This window comes from Coenobita brevimanus, chromosome 50, assembly GCF_032717465.1.
Source record: "Coenobita brevimanus isolate Jiangsu-jjx chromosome 50, ASM3271746v2, whole genome shotgun sequence".
Taxonomy (NCBI): Eukaryota; Metazoa; Arthropoda; class Malacostraca; order Decapoda; family Coenobitidae; genus Coenobita; species Coenobita brevimanus.
In genome coordinates this window covers 38695805-38708978 of record NC_137003.1, presented here as the reverse complement: position 1 = coordinate 38708978, position 13174 = coordinate 38695805, and the positions used below count along the sequence as shown (strand labels likewise).

The 13174-nt window shown below is 41.2% G+C and overlaps 1 protein-coding gene across 8 annotated transcripts in view; it reads right to left on the bottom strand.

The window, feature by feature from the left end:
* Window positions 1–13174, bottom strand: part of LOC145399810 (protein lap4-like) — a 1200472-nt gene that overhangs the window by 678278 nt on the left and 509020 nt on the right. For 6 of the 8 annotated variants that reach the window (XM_080272363.1, XM_080272366.1, XM_080272368.1 and 3 more), the window contains exon 16: window positions 12913–12936. The exons of the other annotated variants lie outside the window; for them this stretch is intronic. In XM_080272363.1, coding sequence (XP_080128489.1) covers window positions 12913–12936 — 24 coding nt within the window. The remainder of the gene's footprint in view (window positions 1–12912; window positions 12937–13174) is intronic. 8 annotated transcript variants of the gene reach the window in all.

Here is a 13174-nt window from a genome sequence, read left to right as displayed (position 1 = left end):
CCTCCTTCAAATTTGCTCAGATATACCATTTTCACCACTCTATTGTCATCCACTCTCTCTACATTACCAAACCATCTCGGTACATTTTCTTTGATTCTGGTGTTCACAGACTTCCTCACTCCACATCTTTCGTATATCACATTATTCCGTATCCTATCCACTCTCTGTACTCCACATACATTCCTCAGCAGTCCCACCTCCACTGCACTTACTCTTACTTTTCATTTTCATGCCACATTATAGTCTCACATCTGTATGTTAAAGATGGCATTAACACTCCTTCATGTAAGTCTCGCACAGCTGCAACACTCAAGCATCTGTTTCTTATCAAGGCTTTCATAGCACCAGCTACCTTCCTTCCTCGTGTCACTCTTCTTTTCTACTTCTTTTGCACATTTTCCTCTCTTTTCTATAACTGTTTCCCGGTATTTGAACTCTCTCACCTATTCCAGTTTCTCTCCATTCACTGGACCATCACACTGGGAGTTACCTTCTCTCTCATTTACCATCATTTAACTCTTTTCAACATTTACTCTCAAAGGCATGATGCTCACAGACATCAGCAAAACTCTGCACTAGTCTACCAAGCTCTTGTCCGGTATTTGCACATTGCTCTGCATCATCAGCATACAACAAATTTGAGATATTCCATCCAATGCCATTCATTACCAGCACCATCCCCCTCTCCATTACTCGGGTTTTTACTTCTCTCATCACCCCATCCATATATATATATTGAACAACCTTAGGGACATCACGCAACCTTGTTGCACACCCACACTGACTGTGAACCATTCACTTACATGCCCGTTTACACTTACACATGCCACACTACCACCATAAAAACTCTTAACAGCACCATGCAGCTTACTATCTACATCGTACATGTACAAAACCTTCCACAATCCTTTTCTGTCTACTTTGTTGTATGCCTCTTCCAGATCCATAAATGCCATAAACACCTTACTGTCCTTCTCATAAGCCTTCTCCACTATCTGTCTCACTGCAAATATTTGATCCACACATCCTCTGCCACTCCTAAAGCCACCCTCTTCATCACTCACTAGGACTTCTGATATCTCTCTTACTTTCTCTATGATAATTCTCCCATATACCTTCCCTGCAATGCTCAATTAACTTATGCCATGATAATTCTTGAACTCACTTCTCTCACCTTTATTTTTGTACAGGGGTACAATTACAGCCTTTTTCCACTCTGCTGGCACAGTTTCACTCATCCATGCCTTCTTACATATTTCCAACAAGCACTACATTCCACTCTCCCCACTACACTTAATCATCTCTGCATACACCTCATCAACTCAAGCTGCTTTCCCATTTTTCAGCCGCTTCACAGCATTCTTCACGTAAGCAAGTGTCAGGTTTCCTGGCACTGCATTCCTTCTCTGCACAACCCCTAAACCAATCATGTTTACAGTGGCTTTGTTCTTTCTATTCCCATTCATCAGGCTTTCAAAATATTCTTTCCATCAGATCCTTACTTCATACTCATGGGTTAATAAACTACCACTTACATCCTTCACATTTTCACATTTCTTTCCGCTGTCACTTCTACAATTCCACACCTCTTTCCAGAATAACTTCCTATTTTTAGAGTAGTTTGCATTCATCTTTCTTCCTAGTTCACCATTTACATCCTTCTTTTGTTAAATATTATTTATTTTATTAACAACATCACAGGAAACTATAGTGCTGTAAACAAATAATTCAATATGGTAGGTGGGGGCACTCACCATCCACTCACTCGATGTAGTGCTGCTCTCGGGTGTCTGCCCTTTCCTCTCCATCCTTCTTTCCTTCCATTCTCTTCTGTCTTTCTTTCCTTCATTCTTTCCTCGTCCTTTTGCCTACGGGTGACTTTACACTCCCTCTTCTGTCTTTCTTTCCTTCATTCTTTCCTCTTCCTTCAGCCTGTGAGTGACTCTACACTGGGTGACAAACCAAATGGTTTCCTGTACACCAGGAAAGCATTTACTACATTGGGTGGTAACCATATAACCAGACTTTGGCGCCTGGTGGTTTTAGTGGGTAATTATTCCGCTCCAATCGGATTGAGCCGGTGAAGTTTTATATCCAAGGGGTGGTTGGGGTTGATTGCTCATGTAATACCACTCAGGGATGAGTGAGGCTGGTCACTCTCATCTTAAATGTCGGGACCAACTGCCTAGCCCCGGGCTCCTATGCTCCTCATGGGGCAATGTAAGATTGGATGATGGATGGATGGATGGATGAAACAAGTAATTCTTGAGCATTTATTGGTGAACTAATGATCTGGAAAAAAATGCTGTACAGTAGATTAATCATGTTTCCTTTGCTCAAACATCAGCTGTGTACTCTATATGGCTGCAACCCACCAATTTCTTTTTCACCTGACTGCCATCACTCCATCCCTCACTCGTCACTGTTGTTTTGTAGATAATAAAATAAATACAGTACATAGGAACTGAAAGTACAGTAATTTTGTCGAACAAAATAAACCTCCATTCTATCAACTACATTTTATCTTTACTGCAAGTGCAAATGCAATAATGTGTATTCATCTTAGAATGCAACTGCACTTGCAGAGAAGATTAAATGCAGATGACAGAAATGAAGGTTTGTTTTGTTGATCAAAACTACTGTGTCTGCAATTTCAATGTATTTATTACCCACAGAACAGTAGAGTGAAAGATAAAAATGGTTGATTACTAGTGGAGAAGGGAGAAAGTGAGCAGATGGAGAGAACACTTTAAGGAATTGTTGAACATAAAGGATGGAAGTAATTCGAGTATAAGTGGCTGGGGAATGGCTGGGAGAAGGAGGGAGGTGAGAAGACAGGAAGAAATCAGTAGGATAGAAGTTGTGGAAGCAATGAAGAAAGTTAAATCGGGGAAACCCCAGGAATTGATGGAGTGTGTGGTGAAATGCTGAAGCATGGGGGAGAGATAGTAGTAGAATGGATGTGGAAGATGTACAGATTGGCCTGGGAGGAAAGTAGAGTCCCGGAGGATTGGAAGTCAGGTATAATTATTCCCTTGTACAAAGGAAAAGGGGAAAAAGAAGTGTGTGGTAATCATAGGGGCATTTGTCTTCTTAGTATAATAGGAAAAGTGAATGGTAGGATACTTACTGACAGAGTTAGAGAAAGAACAGAGAAATTAGTTGGAGAAGAACAGGGAGGCTTTGGGAAGGGAAGAGGTTGTGTAGATCAGATATTCATTCCTAGATCTTTAGTGGAAAAGTTTCTACAGAAGGGAAAGAAGTTGTATGTGGCTTTCATGGATTTGGAGAAAGCATATGACAGGGTGGATAGACAAGGATTGTGGAAAGTTTTAAGAATATATGGAGTAGATGGGATGGGAAGTTGTTGAATGCTGTGAAGAGTATGTACGATGGTGCAAAGGCTGCAGTGCGTGTGGATGGTGAACTAAGTGAATTTTTCTCTTTGAAAGTTAGGTTGAAATAGGGATGTGTCATGTCTCCATGGTTGTTCAATCTGTACATGGATGGGGTAGTAAAAGAGGTACAAGGTAGGGTAGTGGATGTTGGAGCGGCCCTGGTGAGAGAGGATAGTGTTTGGAAACTCCCTGTACTGTTGTTTGCGGATGATACTGTGTTGTTGAGTGAAGACGAAGGGGAGCTGCAAGGCTTGGTGGATGAGTCTGGGAGAGTGTGTAAGAAACGGAATCTAAAGGTGAATGTAGGGAAGAGTAAAGTGATGGTCTTTGAGAGAGGTGAAGTTAGTGAATGTACAGCGAGGTTGGATGGTGAGGAACTGGAAAATGTGAGTACGTTTAAGTACTTGGGTAGTGTGATGAGTAAGGATGGAGGTTTGGAGGGTGAAGTGCTTGAAAGGGTACAGCAGGGAAGAAAGGTTGCTGGTTCATTGAAAGCAGTGATAAGAAACAGGGAAGTGAGCATGGAAGTGAAAAAGTTACTACATGACAGTATTGTGATACCAACTCTAACATATGGAAGTGAAGCTTGGACATTGTTGGAAGGACACAAGTCAAGAGTGAGAGCAGTGGAAATGAGTTATTTAAGAGGAGCCTGTGGAGTCACATGGAGAGACAGGCTGACGAATGAGGATATAAAGGAGCGTTGTGGTGTGGATGTGGATGTGATAGGAAGCGTTATGAGGAACACACTGAGGTGGTTTGGCCATGTGGAGAGGATGGAGGGTGAAAGACTGATGAAGAGAGTGTATGTGAGTGAGGTGGAGGGGGGAAGAGGGAGGGGGAGGCCGAGGATGAGATGGAGGGATGGGGTGGAGATATATATGAGAGAGGGGGGTGTGAGTTGGGAGCAGGGCAGTGAAATGGCGGGGGACAGGGCGACTTGGAGGCGATTTGTTTGTGGACACCCCAAACGGGATTGAGGTGTCTGGCAATAGATAGATAGATAGAACAGTAGAGTGACGGTGATCAAAAAAAAAAAAAAAAAAAAAAAAAAAATGGGCTGCAGTTGTCTACATAGTGATGTTTATGAGCTGATGTGTGTGGGGGAGGCGGTGGCTCGATCGGTAGAGAGGTGGCATGAAGTCCTAGCGGACCCAGGTTCAAATCCCCGCTGGGGCAGGAAACAGTTTGTGGATTTGAATTTCATAAAAGCAGACTTTACCGATCTACCAGAAGAGCTGCCGACATGTCGTAAAAATATTCCCACTAATACCAATACACCAGTCCTGTATGAGACAGCCCTAGCATGTATTCAATGTGGACGGTGGGTGTTAATGCCGAAGTGGTGACGTGTAGAGTTGTATGGTATGTAGGACTACTGGGCCTTGGGAACAGGCTGTGAAGCCTACGCCCAGAGTTGGACACACACACACACACACACACACACACACACACACACAAAGGCATGATAATTCTGCTGTATAAAATTTTTCTCCAAATCACCAATTCACCAACAAATGCTCAAAATTTATTTCCTTAGTTAATTTTTCCTTGTTTTTATTGGTGAATTAATGAATAATATTTAACCAAAAGAACTGGTCAGGGTACAGTAAGATACAGCAAGCTCACGGACAGATAGAGTTGGTTCGTTAGGTAGAAAACCATAACAGTAACACATATTTTCCGCTCATGAAGAGTCTGCCTTTTTTCAATGGATTCTTTTGTCTTGCTTTTTACAAAAAATTCCTTGAGCTTGGATCCCTGGGACTTCATTTCATGCATCCATCCATCCATCAGCCATTCCTATGTAGCCCCCATGAGGAGCATAGGAACCCAGGGCTAGGCAAGTTGGTCCTAACATTTAAGATGAGAGTGACCAGCCTCACTCATCCCTGAGTGGCATTATGTGAGCAAAAAACCCCAACCACCCTCTGGATATAAACCTACATAGGCTCAATCTGACTGGAGCACCTTAATCACCCACTAAACCACCAGGTGCCATAATTTGGTTATATAGTTACCATAAATGGTGGAATTTCCTACAATATATTCTGTTATCTCTTTTACCATGTCTACTGCTCTTTTTTCATGTCCACTGCAAATGTCCAGCATCTGTTTTACGGCAAGCACACTGTGCTTAAGATTAGCTTGACAGAAATCACTATCTATCACGACATGACAGCACAACAGCGAGAGTGCTTGTCTACTGACAAGCAGACTGGTGATTTGTGGAGGTGTGGAGGATGGCCAAATTTGAGCAGGGGAAAGAAGGGGAAAGACAGCTGGGAAGGGGATTAACTATGAGACAATCTTGACAGGAAATGTCTTCACTTAACATTCCCTGACTTAACTCAGTCTCACATGATACGTTACGATCCCATGCAGGAGCGGGATTTCTAGGTGGTGCACACTGTTATATTTTTACTCATACATATATGAAGTAGTTGTAGGAGAAATGCCCAGGAGTTATAAAGTGTTTGTAAAGGGCAACATGAATGGGAGAGTAGGCACTGGTCCTGTGAATGATATAATGAGTAATAATGGTGTACCAGGGGAGAATGATAATGGGAAGCGACTGAAGGGCATGTGTCAGGAGAGGAGGCTGTGCATTTGTAATTTTTATTTCAAACACAAAGGTGCACAGAAATTTACATGGTACAGAGGGAACGGCGATCGTGTTGAAAGAAACCTGACTGATTATGTGCTCATAGAGAAATCAATGCTGGGTAGTGTTGCTGATATGAGGACAGTGAGAGGACAATGTGGAAGTCTGTCAGATCATATGATTGTGGTATGCAAGATGAAGTTGAGAGGAGTGAGGTGGACCAAGAAAGAAAGGAGCAGTCAGGGGAAGACTGAGAGTCAAGAAGATGAGGATCAAAGAAATAACAGATTAATTACAGGGCCAAAGTAGGGGAGGAGTTAGAATCAGTGAATTGGAATGACATGGCTCTGGACAGCTTGTGGAACGTATATAGAGACTGCTTAGTTAAGAATGCAAAAGTGGTGTGAGGTATGGCAAGAATAACAACAACGAGGAGAGGTACGGCATGGTGGGATGAAGAGGTTAAGAGAGCAGCAGAGGAAAACAGGAAGAAGTGGCTAGAATTGATACAGGACAGAGGTTCAGTTGAAATAAGAACAATATATTAGGGGCAAGATGCACATAAAGAGACTAATGAAGAGTAAAAGGGAGGAGGTAAATGATGATCTATGGAGAGAAATGAATAAAAATTACTCTGAAAATAAGAAATTATTGCGGAAAGAGGTGCGGAAGTGTCGAAGTGACAGTGGAAAGAAATGTGAAAGTGTGAAGGATGTAAGTGGTAGTTTATTAACCCATGAGTATGAAGTAAGGACCAGATGGAAAGAATATTTTGAAAGCCTGATGAATGGGAATGGAGAGAGCAATGTGACTGTTAACATGATTGGTTTGGGGGCTGTACAGAGATGGAATGCAGCACCCAGGAAACATATCACTTGCTTAGGTGAAGAATGCTATAAAGCAGCTGAAAAATGAGAAAGCAGCTGGAGTTGATGAGGTGCATGCAGAGATGATTAAGTGTAGTGGGTATAGTGGAATGAAGTGGCTGTTGGACATATGTACGAAGGCATGGATGAGTGAAATTGTGCCAGCAGAGTGGAAAAAGGCAGTGACTGTACCCCTGTACAAAAATATAGGTGAGAGATGTGAGTGAAAGAATTATTGAGGTATAAGTCTACTGAGTGTTGTACACAAGGTGAATGGAAGAATTATTAGACAGAAAGTAAGAGAGAGATCAAAAGTTCTAGTGAGTAATGAACAGAGTGGCTTTACGAGTGGAAGAGGATGTGTGGATCAAATATTTGCAGTGAGATAGATAGTGGAGAAGGCTTGTGAGAAGGACAGTAAGGTGTTCGTGGCATTATCGATGTGGAAAAAGCATCCGACAAAGTAAAGAGAGAGGGACTGCGGAAGGTTTTGCGCATGTAAGGTGTAGATAGTAAGCTGCTTGGTGTCGTTAAGAGTTTTTATGATGGTAGTGAGGCTTGGATAAGGGTAAATGGGCATCTAAGTGAATGGTTCACAATCAATGTGGGTGTGTGACAAGGCTGCGTGATGTCCCTAACGTTGTTCAATATATATATATGGATGGGGTGATGAGAGAAGTAAAAACACAAGTAAAGGACAGAGGGATGGCACTGGTAATGAATGGCATTGGATGGAATATCTTGTATGCTGAGGATGCAGTACTATGTGCATAAACAGTACAGGACAAGAGCTTGGTGGACTAGTGCAGAGTTTTGTAGATGTCTGTGAGCATCGTGCCTTGAGAGTAAATGCAGAAAAGAGTAAAGTGATGGTTACTGGGAGAGAAGGTGTCTCCCAGTAAGATGTCACAGTGAATAGAGAGAGACTGGAATGAGTGAGAGAGTTCAAATACCTGGGTACAGTGATAGAAAAAGAGAGGAAAATGCACAAAAGAAGTGGAAAGTAAGAGTGGCACAAGGAAGGAAAGTAGCTGGTGCTATGAAAGCCTTGATAAGAAACTGAGGCTTGAGTGTTGTAGCTGAGTGAGACTTTCATGAAGGTGTGTTAGTGCCAACTTTAACAAGCAGATGTGAGACTACAGTGTGGCATGAAAATGAAAAGTACAAAGTAAAAGCAGTCGAGATAGGACTGCTGAGGAATGTAGGTGGAGTACAGAGAGTGGATAGGATATGAAATACTGTGATACACGAAAGAAGCAGACTGCAGAAGTCTGTGGACACCAGAATCGAAGAGTGTACTGAGATGGTTTAGTCATGTGGAGAGAATGGATGATAATAATGTGGTGAAAATGGTATATCTGAGTGAATCTGAAGGAGAAAGGAGGCGAGGCAGGCCAAGAAGAAGGGGGAGCGATATGGTGGATGAGTGTGAGGAAGGGAGGAATGGAAGCTGGTGGGACAAAGGGACTGACAAGAGACCGTGGTGGAGGGATGAAAATTGTTCAGAAAGCGCATAACCAGGGATCTGGCACCCCTTTTCAACATGACAGTGCTTGGGCTGGCTCTACCAGATAGGTATATGTGAAGCTACAGAACGTGGTGAATTTTTTTTGGTCTATCTAATGAAGCCAGGATTTCGGGAGCTTGAATGATGAGTGAATGGAAGCGTGGCCCATTGAACTGGGCAAACACTGGCTGTCCAGATGATGATGATGATGATGATGATTTGCCAATCCATGAATTTTCCCAGTTGTCTGATAACCCAGTTATCTGGATACTTGATATCCAGGATTTTACTGTAGTGTGAATATTACAAATCTCAAATAATAATGCTAAAAACTTTGTGCATTTGCATATAAGATTCCGGGAATCTTTACTTCTAAAAATTAATTTGCTGGTAGTTCAAAATTTGCAAAACTTTAAACAATATACCAATGCTTAAGGAAGAGGAGTACAGAGGCTATGCTTACTGGAAACTATCTATCTATCTATCTATAGCCCGATGCCCTAATCCCGCAAAGGGTGGCCGCAGACAAAAACGCCTCCAAGTCGCTCTGTCACCCACCATTTGACTACCCTCCCCCCAACTCACCCCCCCCTCCCTAATATACCTCTCAACTCCATCCCTCCACCTCATCCTCGGTCTACCTCTCCCTCTCCCTCCCTCCACCTCACCTACATACACCCTCTTAGTCAGTCTTTCATTCTCCATTCTCTTCACATGTCCAAACCACCTCAGTATATTTCTCCTAATCTTCTCAACCACATCCACATCCACCCCACAGCGTTCCTTCACTTCTTCATTGGTCAACCTGTCCCTCCACGTCACTCCACATGCTCCTCTCAAGTAACTCATTTCCACTGCTCTCACTCTTGACTTGTTCCCCTCTTGCAAGGTCCATGCCTCGCTTCCATACGTCAGGGTAGGGATCACAATACTATCATGCAGTGACTTCTTAACTTCCATACTCACCTCCCTATTTCTCATCACTGCTTTCAGTGTACCAACAACCTTCCTTCCCTGCTGTACCCTTTCACGCACTTCATCCCCCAACATTCCATCCTTACTCATCACACTACCCAAGTACCTGAATGCAATCACATTCTCCATATCCTCACCATTCAACCTCACTGCACACTCTGTGACTTCATTCCTCTCAAACACCATAACTTTACTTTTGTTTACATTAACTTTCAGATTCCTCCTCCTACACACTGTCTCAAATTCATTCACCAAACCTTGCAACTCCCATTCATCTTCACTCAACAGTACTGTATCATCAGCAAACAGCAACACCGGAAGCTTCCAAATCTCACTCTCATTCATTAGAGCCACCCCCACATCCACTGCCCTACCCTGTACCTCCTTTACAACCCCATCCATGTATATATTAAACAACCATGGAGACATCACACAACCCTGTTTCAGTCCCACATTGAGATCAAAGAACTCACTCAGCTCACCATCCACTCGCACCGTAACCCTAGCTCCCTCGTACATACTCTTCACACCACTCAACAATTTCCCCTGCACTCCATATATTCTTAATACCTTCCACATACCTTGCCTATCTATTCTGTCATAAGCTTTCTCTAAGTTCATGAAGGCAGCGTACACTTTCCTTCCCTTCGCTAAATACTTCTCCACTAAACATCTTAGAACAAATATCTGATCTACACACCCTTTTCCCTTCCTAAATCCCCCTTGTTCTTCTCCAACTAGCTCCTCTGTCATATGCCTAACCCTATCAATGAGTATTCTACCATATATTTTACCAGTCACACTAAGTAGGCAAATACCCCTATGGTTACCACATACTTCTCTCTCTCCTTTTCCTTTGTATAAAGGAACAACTATACCTGAATTCCAGTCCTCTGGAACCCTTCCCTCTTCCCAAGCCAATCTACACAACTTCCATATCCACTCCACAACAATCTCACCCCCATACCTAAGCATTTCACCACACACTCCATCAATTCCTGGGGCCTTTCCCAACTTAATATTCTTCATCGCTTCCACTACTTCCGCCCTACTGATCTCTTCCTCCCTCCTCTCATCTCTTCTTCTCCCAGCCATTCCCCAACCGCTTATACTCGCACTGCTCTCACTCTCCACATTCAACAAATCCTCAAAGTGCTCAAAAGTAATTTATCTTAACATGAATACCTCAATAAAATGAGAAGCAAAGGAATCCATGCAGGATAAACAGAAAGTTAAAGCAATGATTATCAAAGTGTAAGTTCAGTACCGAATTATCTCAAAATTATGTACACACTATGCATTCTTCATTGGTATTTAGCAATGCTATTTAGTTTTCAAGACAAATATCAAAACCATCTGCCATCTTAGATTAATCGAGTAAAATATAAGATGTGAGACAAGCATATTTTATCTGATTAACCTATCTGGCTGACTCTGTTTACAGTAGTTTACCTTCTCTGAGTCATACTTTTAAAACCAATGTAAATTGTACCTCATAATTATGAGGCTTGCTGCGTGCCACATGCAGACCTTGATTGTGCCTCACATGAGGTCTGTAGCTCAGCAAGATTAAGCTGCAGTCTAGGCAAACATGAAATGCACACAAGGTTATTTATGAGAATATGCAATTCAGCTTTCTTCAGTAAAAACATCTTTATCTTTATTGTTTATATTAGTGGAAAGAAAGAAAAATATACTAACCACACAAAAAGTTGCATTATATCCTTCATGCTCCATTATGAAACACACAGTTTATCAACAATGGCAATGAATTACTTATAAAATTAGAGAAATACACACTGCCAGTCATAACTGTAATGAAGATTTGCATTACCACACATAAAGAAAAAAAACATTAACATTAGCATGTTTGACAGCACAGGCAATTTCCTACAAACTTACTGAAATTCACAAGATAACTAGGATAAGGGATTCCATGTTCTGATGGGGAATGATGTAGGTTCAAATTCTACCCAGTGAACAATTATATCCATTACCTGTAATCATGTTGTGATGTGGGAAATACTTCTTTTTAAGCTTATTTTTTCTTTATGCATTTGTTTACAGTAAAACTTCATTTTAACGGACTAGCCTAATTGGGGCCCGAGCCATTCCGTAAAAAGCAAAATTCCAATAAATGCAACATCTGGACTTCCCCATGCTACCCCGGACTTTTTCTGATATATCGGACATTAGTCCGGATCACACAAACAGTTTTTAAACTGTTTTTACTACCACTGCAGTACTGTACTGTATTATACATTCACTACAATAATCAAATGGTATATTGTAATATATATAATCATATTGTACACTGATAAATATGTCTTTTATTTACCTTAATGTGATGAAGTGGTCAGGCTGTCCGGACTCCTTCTGCCATTATCAGACTTTGTCCGATAATTGTATAAGAATTTAGTCCGGTAGCTCCTTGATTCCGATAAAAGCGAATTCCAGTTTATTGAAGTCCGTTATATCGTGGTTTTACTGTATGTTACCGGATCTATACTCCATTTCACCAAGTTTGGCACCATCAGTGATGTCTTCAATGCCTGTAGTGTTGATGTAAATCCTTAGCACTCGGTAAACCTCTGTGTTTTACCTTGAGAATCAATATATAGAGGCAATACAAAAAGGTATATTCAGTTCAGTGGATCTTTATCGATGCTACAGATGCTGAAGATATCACTGATGGTGCCAGACTTGGTGAAATGGAGTATAGTAAAATTAACAAACTTACTTTTGATGCATTGTGATCAAGTATAATTCAGCTTTAAATGTTTTATATGTGCTAAGATATATACACAAAGAAAATGCTGTAAAGTTGACAACATAACCCATGCACTGACATGCTTGTAATGACATTTGAAATACTGGCTCTCTTATTTTGTATCTGATAATCTTTTTGTACCTAATAAGCAAAACTGACTGTGATATATGGGTAGAGTTCACCAAAGTAATTGACAGAGATGTTGCATCAACTTACTCTCTGTAAACTACATTGTCAAATGTGTGGAAACTGTGATAAATAATGTTTACTTATGAACTAGTATCATACCCTGCAGATCCAAGCTACTTATGGGCATTTTGGAGTTCATTCATGTAGAATATAAACACCAAAAGGGGATGCGAAAGCTCATACAGACAAGCATCAAAATTATGTAGTAAATAATCTACTCAGGAACTAACATAAAACTAATGTAATATGGCACAGGTTGTGAAGGATGGGTGAAACTGGTGAGAATGCAACACTGCAAGTAAACAGGGTATTGTTCTAAGCAGTGTTATCATGCAAACAACAGCTCTTTGGCATCTTAAAGTCAGTGTCAGCTAACCTTCCCTCTTCATCACGAATATTTCTTCATCAATAATTCTGACAAAAAAAGTAAATAATTAAACCATTCTCTGTTTCCAACAGTAAACTCATATTATTTATATTCAAAACCTAAGCGCAAAACAGAGGGAAACAAAGCATGTGGAACAAAGGGAGGAATGGGGTTTGCTGGAATTGCTCTTACAGTATGGGTTCTGCCCCTCTATCCGTGACTAGAAACAACTTACTCTGCGCAATTCACTTCGCAGTGGCTGCATTTTAGTGAAGTTCCAGTACAGACATCGTGGAAGGAGAGTGGGAAAGTATTAATCTTCAAACATGATACTTGGGTATGCTTCACTCACCTATCTTTAACTTCATCTGAGAATAACTATACTGTAATTATACTACACTGCTTCCAAATTTGACATATTCTAGTGCCAATTTCTTATTATTCATCATTCCAGAGAGAAATGGCAATTTTTAGCCAAGTTACAGTAAACAGAGTAC